This window comes from Osmerus eperlanus, chromosome 23, assembly GCF_963692335.1.
Source record: "Osmerus eperlanus chromosome 23, fOsmEpe2.1, whole genome shotgun sequence".
NCBI lineage: Eukaryota > Metazoa > Chordata > Actinopteri > Osmeriformes > Osmeridae > Osmerus > Osmerus eperlanus.
Window position 1 is genome coordinate 9,896,165 of NC_085040.1, and position 19,385 is coordinate 9,915,549.

The window sequence follows — 19,385 nt, forward strand, 5'->3', positions numbered from 1 at the left end:
CTCAGACATTAAATTATCTCATAAACGGGCTGCATGTCTGACGCGTGATCTGTCGGTGCGGAGGAGACACCAGAGAAAGAAGACAATATATCTTAATGATTATTTGTATTTTCCCATGGGACCAGTGTGGTATCATCAATGTATAATTAATATATCTCATATGTATTTTGTCCAAGAATAACTGGTGGAAGTTGTGGTTCAATGGCTAAATGTACAAGCCAAAAGAATCAGCACTACAACAAGCTGGATGATTATCAGTGACATTTTCTGTTTTGAGTACATTTCAATTTAATAGCTATTTCTTGATGATGCTATATATGAAGGCTAAGAGAATTCATCATGAATTGTGTTGCCGATGATGAACTCAGAAGAACGGACCACACTATGTAAGGCCTTGCGGTCCCTGTCTGTGCAGCTCCCATACCACACTGTGATGCAACCAGTCAGTATGCTCTCTATAGTGCATCTGTAAAAGTTAGTGAGGATAACTGAGTCCATGCCAAACTTCTTCAGTCTCCTCAGGAAGAATAGGCGTTTACGGCCGCTTTGACCACCTTGTCCGTGTGAACAGACAGGGTGAGATCATTGCTGATTGTAAGGATGATATCTCTGTCTCCAGGCAAGCCGGAAGGAGGCACGACAATTAAAAAAGGGTTGACTCGGTTTTATTAGTAACGACGTCGGATCATGCCATCAGTCCATGACAGAGGGATAGCATGAGTGAGAAACAAGTCTCTCAGAGGTCCATTATATACATGAGCTGGCCCATACAGATATAGTAACCACCAAAACATGCCCTTAAACTGTACACATTTCACAACTTAATGCCCAGGAGAAACAGCACACAGGTGATGCGTCATAACTCATTGTTTGTACTTTTCTCAAAGGTTAAACAGAGCACATTCCCTGATCTATATGTGTATTGTCAAAGGCCCGCTGCGTGACCTCTTGACCACAGCAAGAGACCTCACATATGTATAGAAAATCTGCATATCACTGATGTTCACCCCGAGGAACTTGAGGGTAGTGTTAACTAGATATCTTCAAATGCTAATTTGCATGTTAACTAGATATCTTCAGAAGCTAATTTGCATGTTAACTAGATATCTTAAGGAGCTAATTTGCATGTTAACTAGATATCTTGTTGGCAATAGTTACTAGTACTTATTGGTTTCGGGATATGTCTGAATAGTTACTAGTAACTAAAGAATAGGTACTAGTATCTAATGAAAAGTTACTAGTAAAACGGGAATAGATACTAGTAACTATTGTATTAGTTACTAGTAACTAAAGAATAGTTACTAGTATCTAATAAACGTTACTAGTAAAATGGGAATAGATACTAGTAACTATTGGATTAGTTACTAGTAACTAAAGAATAGTTACTAGTATCTAATGAAAGTTACTAGTAAAACTGGAATAGATCCTAGTAACTATTGGATTAGTTACTAGTAACTAAAGAATAAGTACTAGTAACTTTAAAATAGTGACTAGTACGTTTATAGAAATAAATGTTAAAACGGCCTGCCATACTTATTGGTTTCGGGATATGTCTGAATAGTTACTAGTAACTAAAGAATAGGTACTAGTATCTAATGAAAAGTTACTAGTAAAACGGGAATAGATACTAGTAACTATTGGATTAGTTACTAGTAACTAAAGAATAGGTACTAGTATCTAATGAAAAGTTACTAGTAAAACGGGAATAGATACTAGTAACTATTGGATTAGTTACTAGTAACTAAAGAATGAGTACTAGTAACTTTAAAATAGTGACTAGTACGTTTATAGAAATAAAAGTTAAAACGGCCTGCCATATTTGCAGACCTGTCGAGAAGTAAACATTTGCAGTTTGCGACTATTGGCTTACCTGTGTTTGGATCACTAGGCCTACAACAATCGTTGCCTGCAGCTGGAAGTTGAAATCTGCTTAAAATGTCTCTATCCAAAAGTCTGCTAAATGAAAACGAAAAATGATCTCCCCTTTATTTGTATGTTTATGATATAAATGTGGTTCTAGACAGCTAATTTAATAATTAAAAAAAATATTTTGTGATTATGTTCGCCATACGTAACAGTAGTTGCAATGCTTATTTCCGCTATGTTAAACACTATTGACTTATGCTAAAACCGAAGTTCAAATTAGCCTATTAATATAAATAGACTACAATATCCTCCATTAATGATTTTGTTTTGATGTGGGAAAATGTGATATTTTATTTATACAAGAATCAGAGAAAAGAAAATGAATACTTTGTAATAAATGTATTGATCTCAATGACAAAATTTCACATTCACAAATGTAAATTCAGCAATAAGAATTTTATACTTTTCCTTTGTGAGTTTGCATATCTTTACTTTCCAAATCCCACAACAAAAAGGCCTTAAGAACGTTTAGGACCTCATTTAATATTCTTCAACAAGGCCAAGGACTCAGTATCCGATTGCACTACATTTACATTACATTTAGTCATTTAGCAGACGCTCTTATCCAGAGCGACTTACAGTAAGTACAGGGACATTCCCCCGAGGCAAGTAGGGTGAAGTGCCATGCCCAAGGACACAACGTCATGTGGCATGGCCGGGAATCGAACCAGCGACCTTCTGGTTACTAGCCCGATTCTCTAACCGATTCTCTAACCGCTCAGCCACCTGACTCCCTCTATGTTGACCATTCACGCTGCTCATTCTATTCTTATTTTTATATATATTGTATTTTATATTTAAATTGTTGTATTCTTAGATTGTTTAGTTCTTAGAAATAGTTAAACTTTTGTACTTTTACTTAATTTCAGATCTGTATATGTTTAGTGTTTTGCACCTCCCTGCCACAGTAAATTCCGTGTTTGTATAACATACATGGCGAATAAACCGAATTCTGATTCTGATTGTCTTGTAATACCCCTGGCAATCTTATTGTTGTCTTTTTTTTAAATGTCAGTTGTTTATACACTTGTATACTGATCTGTGTACTATTATCTGTATACTTTGTACTTTTTCGAGCAATAAAAAAAAAAAAAAAAAACTACAATATCCTCCGACCAGCGATGGCGGTAATACTGGTAATACCTTCTCTACACCTGAAAAGAGGGGCCTGAGGAGAGAGTTCCGGGTACTGTTTAAGCCCTATTAAACATTCTCTGGTAAACTGTTAGCAATGGTTAGCTAGCTAGCTTCACATGCTTCGAGGGATTTTGACTTCACACAAGACAAGGTACATAGCAAGCTAAATGTTTTGTGAGTGCTTGTAACTACTTGTTATAGTCTAACAATGATCTCACAACGTGGCCGGAATACCCAGTGTTAATGCCTTAACATTTGTTAGCGAACTAGTAGCCACTGTAGCTTTAGCTAGTTTGCCGTTGTTTAGCCTACTGTCTAGCTAGATAGAGCTAGCTGTTGCTAGAGCCTTAGTTTTATCTAGATAGGTAGTAATTGGCTGTTTCCTGGCTAAACCAATGCTCAAATTTGGCATATCGATCATACGTCTTTGTTTTTAGTCAGCGTTTTGTCAATGTTAGAGCTAGTCTAGACTATATGTTAACTTTGCTATGTGATTACAGTACGTAGGCACATTAATGATCGACTCTGCGGAGGAGGTTATGAGTGCTGTCGCAGGGGAGCGTTGTTCCATTGACCCTTGCAGCAAGAACAGAGAAAATGAGAAGAAGAAGAGGTCTCGAGTGAAACAGCTCCTTTCAGATATAAAGAAACAAGTTGAATTCTGGTTTGGGGATGTAAACCTGCACAAGGACCGGTTTCTAAAACAGCTGATTGAAGATTCAAGAGATGGATGTAAGTTTACACAGTAACCGTAACAATTTTAAGTATCACCTCGATATCTTAGCAACTTCATGAGAAATTGGAACAAATAGTTAATCAAACACAGTCAAGCGCTAACGTATCGGTTTTACAAGGCACTCACTTTGTCTTTGACTATGTTTGATTGGCAGCCAAATCAATTCAAAACGCTGTAGCCATGTGCAGGGGAAGTATGCTGTCCAGAATTGCTGGACAACTTCAAAACACACGTACAATTAGGGAAGAATTTAAAGTCTAAATAAATGCAATTTTATTACATTTACATTTAGCAGACGCTCTTATCCAGAGCAGGGCTCGACAATAACGATGGCCCGGGCCAGTAAAAAGTAACGTCGGGACAGTTAAACTAGCAACTCACTGGCCCGATCGGGCCACTGCAAATTATTGATTGGAAAAAAATCCGCATTGTAAAAGTTAACATCCTTCATATGTTTTGCTATCTGCTAAATGCATAAATAACTTTGCAGCTCGTGGGGCGCACATTTGGCAAATCAAGAGTTGAGGAGTGACGAGTGGTTGTCAAATTGTAATTCTCTAATCTCCATACATTTTTTAACCCTCGTGCTGCCTTCGGGTCACATGACCCAAAGGTTCATAACGAACCATCATTGTGTTTACCCAATTTTACCCAATACAAAAACAAATAAAAATACTTTTCTTTTAACCATCGCAATGTGGGGGGTCTGAGACAGCCCGACGGTTAAAAGAAAATGCTTCACTTTGTTTTTGTATGCGGTAAAGTTGTCGCAATACGACGGTGGGTCACAATGACTGATGGGTCAGAACGACCCGAGGAGAACACAAGGGTTAACAACTGGCGCGAGACAATAAAGTGAAGATGGCAGCAAAGTAGAGCTACGAGCTCAAACGGAAGCAACTTTTTTTATGGAACGAAGATGCACTGTGTCGTCTGTCGTATGTTCCCGTCTAAAGCAGACACAAGTGGATATTTTTACATTTTACAGAGGCACCGACAATTTATAAAAAATAAACAATACCTGACCAGCCATGCTAGCAGACAGCACCTGGTTTGCGTGACACCTAAGCGGATGGTTGACAATCCATCTTCCAGGCCGTTAACCATGCTGGTCAGGAATTTAAATGTAGATGCCCATCGTGTTATTGCACGATTTATAACAACGGCATATCACGTAATTAAGACGGGTCAGCCGTTCGCCTCGTTCCCCCAGGCTATTGAACTGCAGCAGAAGATTGGTGTCGACTTGGGTACTTAGTATCATACTGATGAAATGCTATGGAAGCTTTTATATATTAGCATTGAGGGACCAGAGGTTTCAGTTTCAGCCAGAGTTATGCAGAGATGGCTGTCAGCAGGGAAGAGAGCACGTCACGTTTGAGGTTAAAAGTCAATTGTTTTGCTGACTATTACCTTTTTTATTTTTTATCACTAGAAATGTGATTTCATTTTTGTTCTTTTTATATCCAGGATGTGTTTAATAAATGGTTAAACATGTCAACAGAATAACACAACTTATAAGTCTTTGGTTTTGTTGTAACAATGATAAATTACAACTTTTGGAGGGGGGGCCAGTAAAAATTGTCTTGGGGCCAGTAAGTAAAAAATAAAATAAAAAAATCTTAATGTTGAGCCCTGCAGAGCGACTTACAGTAAGTACAGGGACATTCCCCCGAGACAAGTAGGGTGAAGTGCCTTGCCCAAGGGCCACAATGTCATTTTGCATGGCCGGGAATCAAACCAGCAACCTTCTGATTACTAGCCCAATTCTCTAACCGCTCAGCCACCTGACTCCCCTTATTACCTGTGATTCAACTAATTTGACTAAGTTGGATTCCAATGATTCTGGGCTCGACATTAAGGCTTGTCCGCTTGTCCGGGACAAGTGGAATTTTTTTGTAGGGCAAGTGGAAGATAAATTTACTTGCCCCACTGGACAAGTTAAAACTCAAACAAAATAAAATGCCATGTTACTTCACGTTATGTTTAACGTTATGTTTCCACTCATTATGTCTATTTTACCGATTTTTATTTGACCGAATTCTGCATTAGCAAAACACAAAAGAAGTGGCTTCGTCCCAATATCTCTACAGACCATGCATCTAATTTCATGCTCAACACTTGAACGGGGGCTTATTACTTGAAAGAGGAATTATTTACTGTGTCGTCTCAGTTACACTATCAGGGCTTTGAAATACTGTGACTTGCTCAAGTAAGAAAATGGCAAGTAGAACATAACATTTCATAATAATTCCAGTAAATCATGCAGCGCTTAAGTCCCAGTGAAATTTTATACAGATAAGAAACTAACATTAGCTAGCATCGCTACAACATTTGGCTAACTCTACTTCGGTAGGCTATCCTCAGTTTTTGCAAGCTAGCTAAATTTATACTGTATCTAAAATAAGATAAATAGCCCCGAGAAGAGCTTTCACGGGTGTTCGTGCGTCTATGTTGCTTCACTCCTTCTGCCTGTGCCTCGTCCATTACTGTTTACAACGTTGGTAGGACTACTTGGTTGGCGTTGCCTTCTTAGCGTGAGAAGTACAAGGTTTGGCGTGAGAGCGTGTGAACTGGTTGAATTGCGTGTCTCACGGCCAATGCGTGAGCTTTGGCAGCCCTGTATTACAAGGTGTATAGCCTACTTTACAGTTGAATATGAGCTGATATTTAACTATGTACATTTAACCGATACAAATGCTTGCTATGTACACAGCTGCCGACGCTAGCTAGCTAGAAACGTCAACATAATGTTTTTTTTTTAAATAAAATGATAAATCTTTACCCGGACAAGTGACTTTTGTGCATGGGCAAGTGAAACGTTGATGTACTTGTCCAAAGGACAAGTGCCTCAAAAAGTTAATGTCGAGCCCTGATAATGATACCTCATTTTCAAAAAGTGGTCATATGGTTAAAAAGTTAAGTGCATAAACGCACCTCCAACTTTGACCCATTGGTGGCGCTAGCGTTAGTGGTAGCAGGGCTCGACAATAATGATGGCCCGGGGCCAGGAGAAAGTAACGTCGGCACAGTAAAACTAGCAACTCACTGTCCCAATCGGGCCACTGCAAAGCATTTATTTGACCCTCCACGAATTCGCGATCGCACCAATTCACGCGAATTCAACGATTCCCCGCAAATTCAGCGCGACGTTGCAATTTTAACCAATCACCGCAATTTTCCCGCAACTTTGACCAATCATCGTCGTCTCCCACAACTCTCTCCAGTAGGGGTTAAATCCGGTGTTGCGCCTGCGCTATGCGTTCATTGAACGAAAGTTCATGAATTGGTTCATAATTTTGGTGAACGTACTGTATTACTGCCTGATGAACGATACTGTGAACACGTTCATTCTGGTGTCTGTGAACTCTTTCACTCTTTAAATTCGTTAAATAAGGTGCTAGATTTCTAGAGACTTCCAGGCGAAAAACACACCGTTAACAGTCCTTTATCCAGGGTTGCCCAACCAGTCAATCGCTGCATGTGCTTTCTTCTACTGTCTATGCCTGGCAAGCGTGAGAGCGCCGAAGTTGCGTAGAGGCCGAGAGCGGTACTGCAGACAGCTTTCAATCTTTTTTGTTAAAACAAGGGAGATTCCTCCCTTCAATGCGAATAAATCCTGGTGGGATAAGGATAAAAAATTGGATATGATGAAAATTGGCATGTTGGTAAGGTTATTTAGGGGACCATTTCTCAATGGTTTTATTAGGGTGACCAGATTTGAGTTTGTGAAAAAGAGGACACTTTGTCGGGTCGAAGAGGGGGGGGGGGGGGGGTAGTGCTGGTCGTGTATTGAATGCCACACTATCTGATTAACCCTTGTGCTGCCTTCGGGTCACATAACCCAAAGGTTCACAACGAACCATTGTTGTGTTTACCCAATACAAAAACAAATAAAAATAATTTTCTGGCGTAGACCTCCCTCTTGCTCTTAACTCATTTTTGTGATTAAAATCGAGCTTGGAGAAATTCCTAAATTTCGGCAGACACCGCTGCTGTCATTTTGACTTGAATTTTGCGGGGATTACGCTTAGAGCAAGGCCGTAGCTTTTACAAGTGAGTTTTTCGCTTGTCGTCTGCAGTGAACGTACAGTAAAAGCACTGCTTATTCTACAATTTTTTTTATTTGATTATGCGTAACTGCTACATTTGTCATCGTAACGTTTAAACAATTGGAATAAAACACATATTGCATAGAATAAACAGTAAAAATACAAGTTTATTAAATAAAATGATATAATAAACATTTTTACGTTAGAATTTTGGCAGGGTAGGCAGTGCCTACCTTGTCTACCCAGACTGCACGTCACTGCCCACAACTGCTGAACAACGCCGACACACTGCTCGTCTTATCCGCCACTCTCGCCTGTACTACTGTAACTGAATGGGAAACAGAAGTTTTCCCAAACTTGCAATCTTAAAAAGGCTGGCGGGTCCTCTATCAGGGATGGAAATAAAACATTTTGTCCACCGGCCACTGTGGATTTCAAAATCTACCGGCCACTCAATGTTTTTACCAGCCACTTTCTTGTTTTTAACCGACAATGTGTAACTGCATGTAAAAATTAATACTACAAGATCTACAATACTTAAGCAGTTTATTGTTGGGATGCTGCTTCAGCATTCCAAGTATTGTTCTTCACGTTACCCAACGTTACCCACCTAAGTCGATCCTGTTTGTTTCGACAACAGAAGTGGAAACAACTAACGTAATAATTTCAAATTATATCTAGTCACTGTTGAAAACAGTGTTGTGTAAACAAAATAGATTTGTAAGTTTTTATTTCAAGTCTCCATCTTCGATGTTTCAGTGAGCGTTGGCCGTGTTGCGTCTTTGCTCCGCAGCTTCACTCGTCGTAAACCAACTAATCAGCACGCAGCTCATCTATATATTCATGAGTAGGGATGGGTATCGAGAACCGGTTCTTGTTTAGAACCGGTTCCCAGTGAATCGATTCCTTGGAATCGTTAGCAAAATTCCTTAACGATTCTGTTAACGATTCTCTGTGCCGTTAAACAATTAAAATGCTAAGTTTAAAAATTGATATGCTCAGTTTAATAATGGGACACGCCAACGTCTGTCTAAATAAACTATAAAAGTTTGTGCATGCAGCAAACATGGCAACTAGGAAGAAGCGTTCTAAAGTTTGGTTGTATTTCACACGACAAAATGACAACAACGCCACTTGTAACGCATGTAAAAAGTCTATTTCGTCGAAGGGAGGAAATACTACATTATGAAGAAGCATTTGAACACACAGCATGGAATGACGTTACTGGAATGTCATGTGTTCGATGCATGCAGCAGCACAGCTAACGTTCGCGCTTCATCTCTAAGGTAGAGCTAAAGTGATCACAACCACTTGTTACTGTGTGAAGAAATGTGCCTTTATTGTGTGTAGTCGATCAAGTTATCTTCTGTCCCCTCGTTTGAAGCATACATTTTAGCTCCGGCATTCGTCTCCCATTAGTATTGATCTTAGTGATCATTTCACGTTATCGGGGCGGCGTGTGTTATCAGCAAACGTTCGCGTGTCGCATTATTAAACTGAGCATATCGATTTTTAGCGAAACTTAGCATTTTAATTGTTTAACCTTTGAATAGTCCTGTTAAATGTGACTGAAAACGCCTAAACAACATACCCAAAGTACATTGAAAGCTGTTGTTGAACCATTTGGAGTACATGCATGTAAATGGTCTCTTTTGAAAGGTGACACTGAAGTTATTTCCCCTGTTGTTAGGACCCCTGTAAGTCCTACTGGTGTTGAGTAATAGAAGCTTGAACACAAGGAAACTGAAAGTTTCTATCTCCGACTAGATTTTGTTTTGAAAACAGAGGCCTGAAGAGGCCTAGAGGTGGAAGGTATTAGCTCATTTCAGAGCCAGTCAAAGCCAGTTTGAGAAATTCGTTTAGAACGAGTGTGTGTGGGGGGGTGCAGGACGCACAGACCTAGTTGGCTGTAGAGGGGAACATCGATAAGAGAATCGATAAGGAATCGAATCGATAAGCAGGAATTGAAAAGGAGTCGGAATCGTTAAAATCTTATCAATACTCATCCCTATTCATGAGCATACCATAAAAGGGAGAAAACCTGTAATTTGTTCACAGGGCTATTTCACAGGGTGCATGTGGGCAGGGGGGGGGGTGTTTCCATGATGTTTCCATGCTCCAGCACACCTGATTCAAATGAATGTGTTGTTATCAAGCTCTGTGGAAGCCGGGTAATGACCATTCATTTGAATCAGGTGTGCTGGAGCATGGAAACATCTAAAACATGCAGGACAGAGGACCAGGGTTGCTTACCCTGCCTGTAGTAAGTGCAAGAGGATGCAAGGGCTCAAAATACTATAATTTGGAATAGGTCAGCACTTTGCTGCATACTGTCAAAATTGTAAAGTTGGATCAAATCTGAAAATCATATTTGGAATTTATCATCAAAGGACAACCTACACACAGTTCTGGCTATATTAAGCATCAGTGAGCTTACATGTTAACTTGTATTTCTAATTATGTTTACGTTAGGGTTGGTTGCTCCTTCCATGCATGCTTGTTTACCGTTCTTCTTCTTGTGTTATGAGGTGGCTTTGCCGGGATCTTTTCTCATTACGGGCTTCCCCTGGTAACCCTCGTGTTTCATGTCACAATGCTGTGAATTGTGGGCTCATTTCGGTTCCTAACTTTATTACGATACGTATTATGATGCCTTGGTGGTATTTTTCCGTCGATAAATTTGCAAGAGGTTTATTCTGCACTGTCGCTTGTACTCCCCCGGTTGGGACTTTCACATGGCTACAGGCTGATTGGTTGACTTTACAGCTCAAATATAGGCTAAAGCCCAAAAGTTTCTTGCTCACTGCCTCTCCATGAAATGATCGCAAAAAACAAAACAGGCAAAATGAAACAAAAATGGCAGTGGGGCACAAAACAGGCAAAATTGAAAATCTAATTCGTCGGAGCTCAGATATTTTGTGGAAAAATATGGCCAATAGGAATGAATGAATGGATATTGAGGATTAGAAAGTAGCTGTCGCCACAGACAATCTTCTGCTGATTAGAGCTTTGACATTCTAAGATGTCTTGACGAACATAGGAGTAAGCTAGCAGTGTGTATTCCGATAGTAGGTTGGCTAGCTAGCTGCAGAGCTGTATCAGCTGTGTTGACGTTGGTAATTGATAGCAGCACGGTCGGACATGACGCACAAATGGGGGGACTCGTAAGTAAACTTAAAGATCATGTATAGCAAATTCCATGATTTGCTTCTCAGTACATTATATATGTGTGAAATTAGTTCCTGAAAGCATGTGCAAAGCGCGGTCATTTGTCGCACTGATGTGGAGTTAGACCGTTGAACAGTTTCTCTTCCGTTTTCAGCTCAGGTTTTGTATAGGCGGAGCCAAAACCCGACCGATCTACGTCACAGACGTTTCGCTATCTACGTCAGATCAGACGGTTGAATTCTGTTACTCAGCTGGTACGATGCAAAGACAAAGTAACTAACACATAAAACACTCAGAGACTGCAGGTAGGTCTGTTCTGATGTCTGCAATTGATTTAGCTAGTGTTGCTGTTGTTAAATTCAAGGAGGCAGAGCTTCAGCTCCTTCAGGCGACACGCCCCCCCCAGTTTATAGCAGAGAAGACTGCTGATTTTCTCACGATTTCAAAGCCATACTTGACGGTGTTTTTTTTTTCCATTCGAATTTGGATGGATAGTTAACATCACATTCTTCTGTGGTGTGATGAACTTAAAACTCGTTTTCAATTCCACTTTACAGGATCTTTAACAATTTTCCCAGCAATAGAAATTATAGGTTAGGCAACCCCTCACTCATATTTATTTCCATCTCATAATTTGACATCAACTTTGGATGCTTTTTGTAGGTAGGCTATATCGTGTATAGTACAGGATAAGATACATAATTTCTTGAATAAATACAGAAAGCGGGACATGTTTAGTTTTTAACAGAAATATCACGGACCAATATTAACCAAAAATGATTCACACCTTCACAAACGCCTAAACCAAAATCTACACATTTAACACCCTATACAAAATGTTTCAGTCGCAGAAAATACTTTTCAATACTCATATGGATTGAAGCAGCAAACATTCAGTGTAATGCCTGGGACACACTGGCTGCAATCTGCTGCGAAGCGCCTGGAAGCGCTGTGTGCTTGGCCATCAAGTGGTATTTCAGACTGGACGTGCTGCGATGATGGTTCACAACGACAAAACACACATCACTTTGGTCTTGTCAATGTAACCATTTGGCAACTTTTTAAAAGTTAACTTTCCATTTAGAATCTTATTGGCATCCATTTCGGCGTCTCGCGCTCGCCATCCACTCAAAACGTAACGTTAGCCTACTACTCTTTAGCCGACTCGCAAGCCCAAACAAGTGTGTGTGGCGTGCCTGTTGTTTTGTTTCCGGTCTAGCAAGATCCGATGTGGTGTTGTAGTTTTTCTAATGTCAGTAATTGTTGCAACAGCATGTGAAAAAAAACTACAAAGTTTGCCAAAATTTACGCTGTTAAAATGGGTTTGCGTTAACGCCGTTAATAACGCGTTTAACTGACAGCTCAAAAAAAAAAACATATTTCAAAACACAGCCTAGAAGACAGTTGACTGTTCCAAATATCCATGAGGACTGCTCTTGGTAGCCTAAAGTGTCCCAACAGGTACTTGTCACTCTGCAAATAAATTGGTATGGTCATGGAAGATGCGTTCCCTCCTCAGGGCACGATCTGCAAAATTGCAGCAATAAATACGCCATTGTGTGATGTTGTCCTAGTGTGTGGAATAAGCCTACTTTGGGACTATAAATACCGCAATAAGTCACTTATTATTGAATGCAAGGTTCCCCGTTAACATAATTGATGTGAATTGAAGGCAAAGCAAGGCTAGTTTATTTATATAGGCATAGCACAATTCATACACAATGGCAATTCAAAGTGCTTTACAAATGAGCTTAAGTGTAGCAGTGTTTCCCCTAGGTTTACAGCTTTGGGGGGGGGGGGGGGAGACAGAAATGACATTCCGTCGTGTAAATAAGATAAATAACATAAGACCATTTAGTTTGTTTAATAAAAGAGCAAGCTATACACCTGTTTTATAGGAAAGGACTTATTTTGTGATCGGGCGCTATATATAAAATGTATATATATATTTTTTACTTGACCTTCCAGGGGGGGAGGGAGGTGCCGTTGGGGGGGCGGGGCGCCCCCCTAATATAATGGTAGGGGAAACACTGTGTAGTGTGTATTTATTATAACAAACATTGTGTAAAATAATGTAAATTATTAGTTGCAAAATTATAAAGGAGAGAAATATTACATTTTAAATTACAACGGATGAAAACAGTATAACTACTTATTTTGTGCAAACATGTCAGCTCTTAAATGTGTGTAAGAGTGGTCTTGGCTGTGCGTAAATTCTGTTCTTACCTAAGAACAAATCCCAAATAAGAAAACATTGATGAATGCTAGAATCTTTGTGAAAACTGCGCAAGTGGGATTTAAGAACAAATTGGTTCTTAAGAACATTTGGTGAATGAGGCCCATTGCTGGGATATAGCCAATGCCATGTTTATGTACCATGTCAGCGTAAAGGAAAGCTCAGAGTAGCTGAAAGGCTTGGTGACCGGCGCGGAGAAATGCGCGTCTGGTGTGAACAGCTTTGAGCCAGTCGTAGCCGATCAAGGCGCTTCAAGGCGCTTCGCAGGCTGTGTGTCCCAGGCGTAAGAGTAAAAAAATGACAGCATTATTTATAATACGTTTATTTGATTCACAGCTGCTACATAGTGTTTTGACACTATATGTAGCCAACTGCATTTTACCGCAACTTGCGACTAGTTAACTTTCTAAAGAAGGCGCAATCACTTGTTTGCTAAGGGTCGGGTCGGTGCTCCAACAATAACACACTGACAACATTGTATTTAGAATACAAAATATTTTTTATTACACTTTTTTAATGTATGATTGTGTATGAAGGTGTTCACGAGATGCCAAACTTTTGTGAACTTGAATTTCGGCAGCCATCTTTTCTGCACCAAGTAGGCCAAGCTTCCAGGGATGATCTCGTTTTCATGGAGACAGACGCGGTGTGCACAGAGGGGAGGGGGGCTGTGTGTGTGTGCCGTGTGTGAGACAGATTGAGGGAGAGCAGGAAAAGGAAATGAAGCTGAACGAATACGCTGCGTGTGTTAAATAGCGTAAAAAAACATGGACTAAAGTAAATTGTGAACCATCCTGTTGAAGCCAAGTGTTGTCATTGTCGTTTTTCATGAAAGTGAAAGACAAATTGTCATTCTCATGCCTGTGTCAAAAACCTAACAGTACCCAAATATTCAAGATGTTTGGAATCCTTGCCTATTCCTTAAGTGTAGCACTGTACATTTCTGCAGTGGAAAATGTACATATTGTCTAAAAACATTTTGTGATATTTATTTTAGATGTAGATTTATCAGTGTTAACCACCTTCAACCGAATGAAGAAGATGTCAACTGACTGCAAGCTGATTGCAAGGGCGCTGAAAAACTCATCATTAGTTGAGGTAAATGTAGAAATGTTTAACAATTGTAACCTTATTTCTGAAATACAGGTTTTCAGGTTTTCTGAAACAATTCTACTCATGTTGTCGAGTCACATTTATTTTAAGATATGGGTCCAGATATATATATTATCTATAATTTTTGGTGCAGTTTTAAAATATCACTTCATTTGTTTAAAAATGTTAGGTTAACCTGGAGGGAACGAAAGTTCGAAGACAGGATCCACTGGGAGATGATCCAAAAGATGTTGACACTCGCACAGTCTATGTGGTAAAGATTTCAGGGCAACTACATTTTACAATTTTAGAACTAGCCATTTGACTTGAAAAACTGAAATGTTTCATATAACCCCCCCCCCCCCCCCCCCCGATGCATAGGCCACTGATGGCTTGTTTGCGTGTTTAGTTCAGGATTCAAGATAACTTTCTGTCCAAAGGTACATTTATTTTTGACAAATGCTACCACATAAGCAGGGCTGGTCCTTCCTATAGGCGACATAGGCAGCCGCCTAGGGCGGCATGAAGAGGGGGCGGCATTTTCCGAAGTGCATCCATTAATTAACCCTCCCGCACTACCAGCGAAGGGCGCCAACCGCGCCACGTCATATGTCCGTGTTGTGGTTGGGGGGGCGGCACCCCAATTTGCTCTCCCGGGGGTGGGGGCGTTAGGGGGGGTGCAAGGACCGGTACTGCACATAAAAATATACAATTATAGTGCAGTAAAGTGCATAAAACAAAAAAGTGCGGGTGTGTCTGTGGCGTGTTTTGTTCCTCCTTCCACGTGGCGCCAATTTACACCAGGCCCGTTAAAGGTTTTGTTCTGTCCTCCACAGCATTTAAGACGAGGAGCTCTTCCCGGTAGCTGTATTGCCAAGTTTGTGAGATCAACAAACAACTCTAAACTACTTTGCCTGTCCTATGTTGAATTATTTTTCATTTTGTACGCTAGGTAAAAGTTTTTTTGAGCATGCTAAATTGGCTAAATGTAGTTGATTTATTTTTTTTGTCTGGTTTTATTGTGGTGATAGTGTTCATTGTTGTTATAACCTAATTTGTTGTGCTGTAACCAGGGGTCGTTGAAGTGGGGTGAAAAGTGGGACTGACTACCCAGGGCCCCAATGGGTGGGCTCAAAAAACAAAAAAATAGTTTAAATAACAGACATAACCAAATGTCTGGGCTCAAAAACAAAAAAATAGTTTAAATAACAGACATAACCAAAATTGGGGAGGGGGGTGTCCCCAAATATCACCTCTTCATGGGTCCCAAAAATCTGTAGCCTTCTGACAAAGTTAATACACTTAAAACACCAGTTTTGAGCGATATAGATAAAAGGTTTTTAGCTTTACTCATTACGTTCATCCTCAATTATTGGGTGTGCTCAAGCCTTCGGCGAGAGCACAACCTTTGTTCTCTCACATATATATTATTATTATTCTTTTTGCCCCCCTAAAACTCAGTCAATATTTGGCCTACATAGACAAAGTAGGTGTCAAAAGTTTTGTCTTTGTAGCGATTGAGTTGCTTCTATTGGAATTTACGTTCCGTTGCATGGTTTAGGCTGAAGTTAAGTTTTTGTGGCGAAAAGTGAAGCTAACGGTGGCTAATTTGCTAGCCACAGTCACTGACGTTACTAACGTCACTACGTCACTAACGTCACGAAAACACGCGTGACTACCTTTGGCAGAACATTCGTTTCGCATCTGTTAACTTGGGGGATAGCTAGGCTAACTATAGCTTTACTGCAAGGCAGCTGCAGAAACGCCACAAGCAAAGAGGCCAGGGTGATAACTATTTACTCATTTGACTTTGTGATATGACACACAATTGTGATGTGTAATGTACAATATAAGATGATATTATTAAGGAAGTACATCTACTTTCGGAAACAGTAGTCTACTATTTCACTGAAGTATTAGCATCATGACGTTAGCCTGTGTTGCCCGGGCAACACATACTACAGTGGTCTATGATGTATCTGTTTTCAATCGTTAAAATAAACATTCCTCATATACATTTTCGTTGTAGGATTTATTATGACATTAGATTACAAGTAAACGATTTGTGGGTGAAATTATCATTACCTGTGGTTTCAATCCAGTGTATCACTGCAACGCTGTAGCCTACGCGAGACACTACAAAAACATCTACACAGCTGTAGGAAGTCAAACGGCGACAGAACATGTTCGGCACTCCCCTTACTTAAATCAAAAGTCTATATAACTACTAACCTGAACTTCATTGCCACAGCCTAAACTTTGTCAGTCTGAAAATAATTAATTTCAGCCTAAACCGTACAACGGAACGTTAAATCCAATTCAACCAACGCAATCGCTACCGAGACGAACACAGCAGTAACGCTAGTCTAGTACTGTACCGTAGTAGTACAATTTACCGGGGCAGCTTCTCCACACAGGGCTATATCGCATTTTGCGTTGTTACTGACAATGATCGCTACCAGTGAGCTTTTTATGAATGAGCGATTTTCCACTAAATACATGTCAAGCTTATTTACGTTTTGGGGTGCATATTTTCAGTTAGCAGATGGTACTGTTTGAATCGCGATTCCATCTTCTACTGCCGGTAACGTCGTAGAATAATCTTCAAAGGGGGTCCTTTATTAATGAATGAATGCAATGAGTAGGCTAAATGCATGAAAATATCACGAGAAGGGAAAAACTTAAAAGGACGTTTAAATCATAGAGATTAGGTCAATTTGTACATCGGTCTGCCAAATTTATTCATTTTGATTCAACGATGAGGCTGCCTCTTGCAGGGGAAATGAGAAGACATCCATTTCATTCTACACTTCACTCGTATTTTCAGTTGTAAATGAGCAGCAAAAAAATGCTTTTAAATCTATGTAATCTTTATAAATAATAAGTATGCATTTTTATATAAAATACAGAAATATCAGTTGTAAAAATGTCATTAAAAAACGGACCCCTGTGCAACCGACGCAAGCAAGCACACCCTACAATTTCCCCTGAAATTGTACCCTCTCTAGTTTTATATATATTTCACTGTGAATTGTGCGGCTTCAACCGTCAAGAAGCTACCTATCTAAAGCGAGGCAGAGTGGAGGGCCGCTCTTGAAATGCGCCACGGCACATAAATAATGTGAACAGAATGGGAGAACTCGCACATCTTTGAACATCTGTGTTGATTGAGACTCAGATATTGTCTGGTTCACTCTGAACTGTTTGGTCATGTTAGTCCCCCAAAAATGGTCAACGGACATCTGAGTTCACCATATCGATGGCGTAATCTGCTGTCAATAGCGGCAGTTTTCATATTGCTACTGTGTTTGGCGTTTTGAATGATGTAGCCGGTAGCACCTATTACACAGCCTGTTTAAGGTGGTGTTCAACACAACATATTTAATGTACCACCTCAAAAAGCATCCAGAGTAGAATGTGGCGTTCTCTGCCAGTGCTGCAAACAAGAAGAAACTCTCTTATACGAACATCTTGACTACTCCAGTGGCATCTTCTGTTGTGACCGTGTCAAAGATAAATATTGAGGGAGTGAAAAAGTTAAATAATCAGGGTTTCCCGCAGCACTTTGCAGCTAAGGCGACACACGCCTGCCACCTTAACTACGCTCTCCCTTTCATTCCAAACCGTGACCAACGCCAGTCTCCCTTCTCTGCAAAACGCATTAGGGTGATCAGCCCTTTTTTTGTTGTAGAGGACATTGGGTTTTCAAGGCTTTAGTGTTCTGCATTAATGTCATTGCAGTCATTTTCAGGGGCAGTTGTTATACATGGGGTAACAGGGCTAAGCCCTCCCTATCTTTAACAATAAAGTGGAGAAAATTATTGTTAAAAAAACCTTGCAACAGATTGTTTAAAATGTTGATGGCACCTAGAGCAGCAACACCAAATAGCCTCACAAAAAACATTTTGAATGAGGTTGATTGACTTTCTCTTCTGTTTTCTGAAAAATGAGAAGTGAAGCGACTTGACACACCATCCAAATGTCCAAATTCCACAAAAGGACAAATGACAAAATAGTACGTTTTGTGTAAGTTGGTTTGAAAGAAAGGACTGTCTAACGGCAAGTGTAGTTAATAATTTTATTTTGTTGTAAGTTGGTATCTCTGATATAATTCTGCATTTGCTGCAGCGTGAACTATAGATGAATATAGCCTACACTTTTGTAGCCCACCCACCCAATATCGCCACCAGCCATCACTGGTCATTTTAATCTCACAGTAGGCCGGACAAATAAAATGTGATGAAACTCAAACAAATGTAAGAATTTGAACATTTATATGGATACAGGAAACACAGGACACTTTTTGCAATACAGCAAGAAATGGGCAGATGTAATTGCGATGTTTGAATCGCAATTCCAGCTAAAATACTGCCAAGTTGACAGCGTTGTTAGAATCAGCTTGTTTCAAAGGGGTTTCTTTACTAATGAAACTAGTTCACAGTGCCCGTGATTAAGTTGTCAGTGAAACACTCAAATACAGATTACTTGAACTATAGTGTACAGTGCCTGTGATCAAATTGGTGGCATGCACACACACAGATTCCTGGAATTATAGATGGGGCACAGTGCCCGCAATGATGTTGGTGACACACATATTTCTGGAACTATAGTGCTGTGCCCACTGCACTTGAATTAAATTCAAGTTCATTTCAAGTTCATTTCAAATTCAAGTTAATTCAAGTAAACTTCAATTAAATTGTCTTACCAGCACAACAGAAGTTATTACATGCACAATGGGTGAGCCAATTGTCATAATTGTAGGCCTAATTCACCGTACAGCGCTTGTACATTTGCAATGAGCTGGCAGTTTTGACATCAGTAAACACATTCATTTATGCAACAATTCACTGATCTATATATCTGAAAGTAAATCCACTTCATATTGTCTTCTGTTTACTAGCCAGCCCCTTTGAAAGCAGCTGAATATCGATTGTAGCCTAAACGCGAATTCACTTCAAAATAACGATACAGAATTTCCATATTTTCCTTGCTTTTGTTATATTTAATTACGAATGCCTTTGTTTATTGCATTAGTTCA

General features: G+C 39.8%; 1 protein-coding gene across 2 annotated transcripts in view; it reads left to right on the top strand.

Annotated features, from left to right (window-relative positions):
• Window positions 1–3,091: 3,091 nt before the first annotated feature.
• The window catches only part of larp7 (La ribonucleoprotein 7, transcriptional regulator), a 36,120-nt gene continuing 19,826 nt past the window's right edge, over window positions 3,092–19,385 (top strand). Inside the window, exons 1-4 of one of the 2 annotated variants that reach the window (XM_062449602.1) lie at window positions 3,092–3,214; window positions 3,564–3,795; window positions 14,253–14,353; window positions 14,538–14,621. In XM_062449602.1, coding sequence (XP_062305586.1) covers window positions 3,579–3,795; window positions 14,253–14,353; window positions 14,538–14,621 — 402 coding nt within the window. In that variant the 5' untranslated portion in view covers window positions 3,092–3,214; window positions 3,564–3,578. The remainder of the gene's footprint in view (window positions 3,215–3,563; window positions 3,796–14,252; window positions 14,354–14,537; window positions 14,622–19,385) is intronic. The other variant, XM_062449603.1, reaches the window with a different exon arrangement.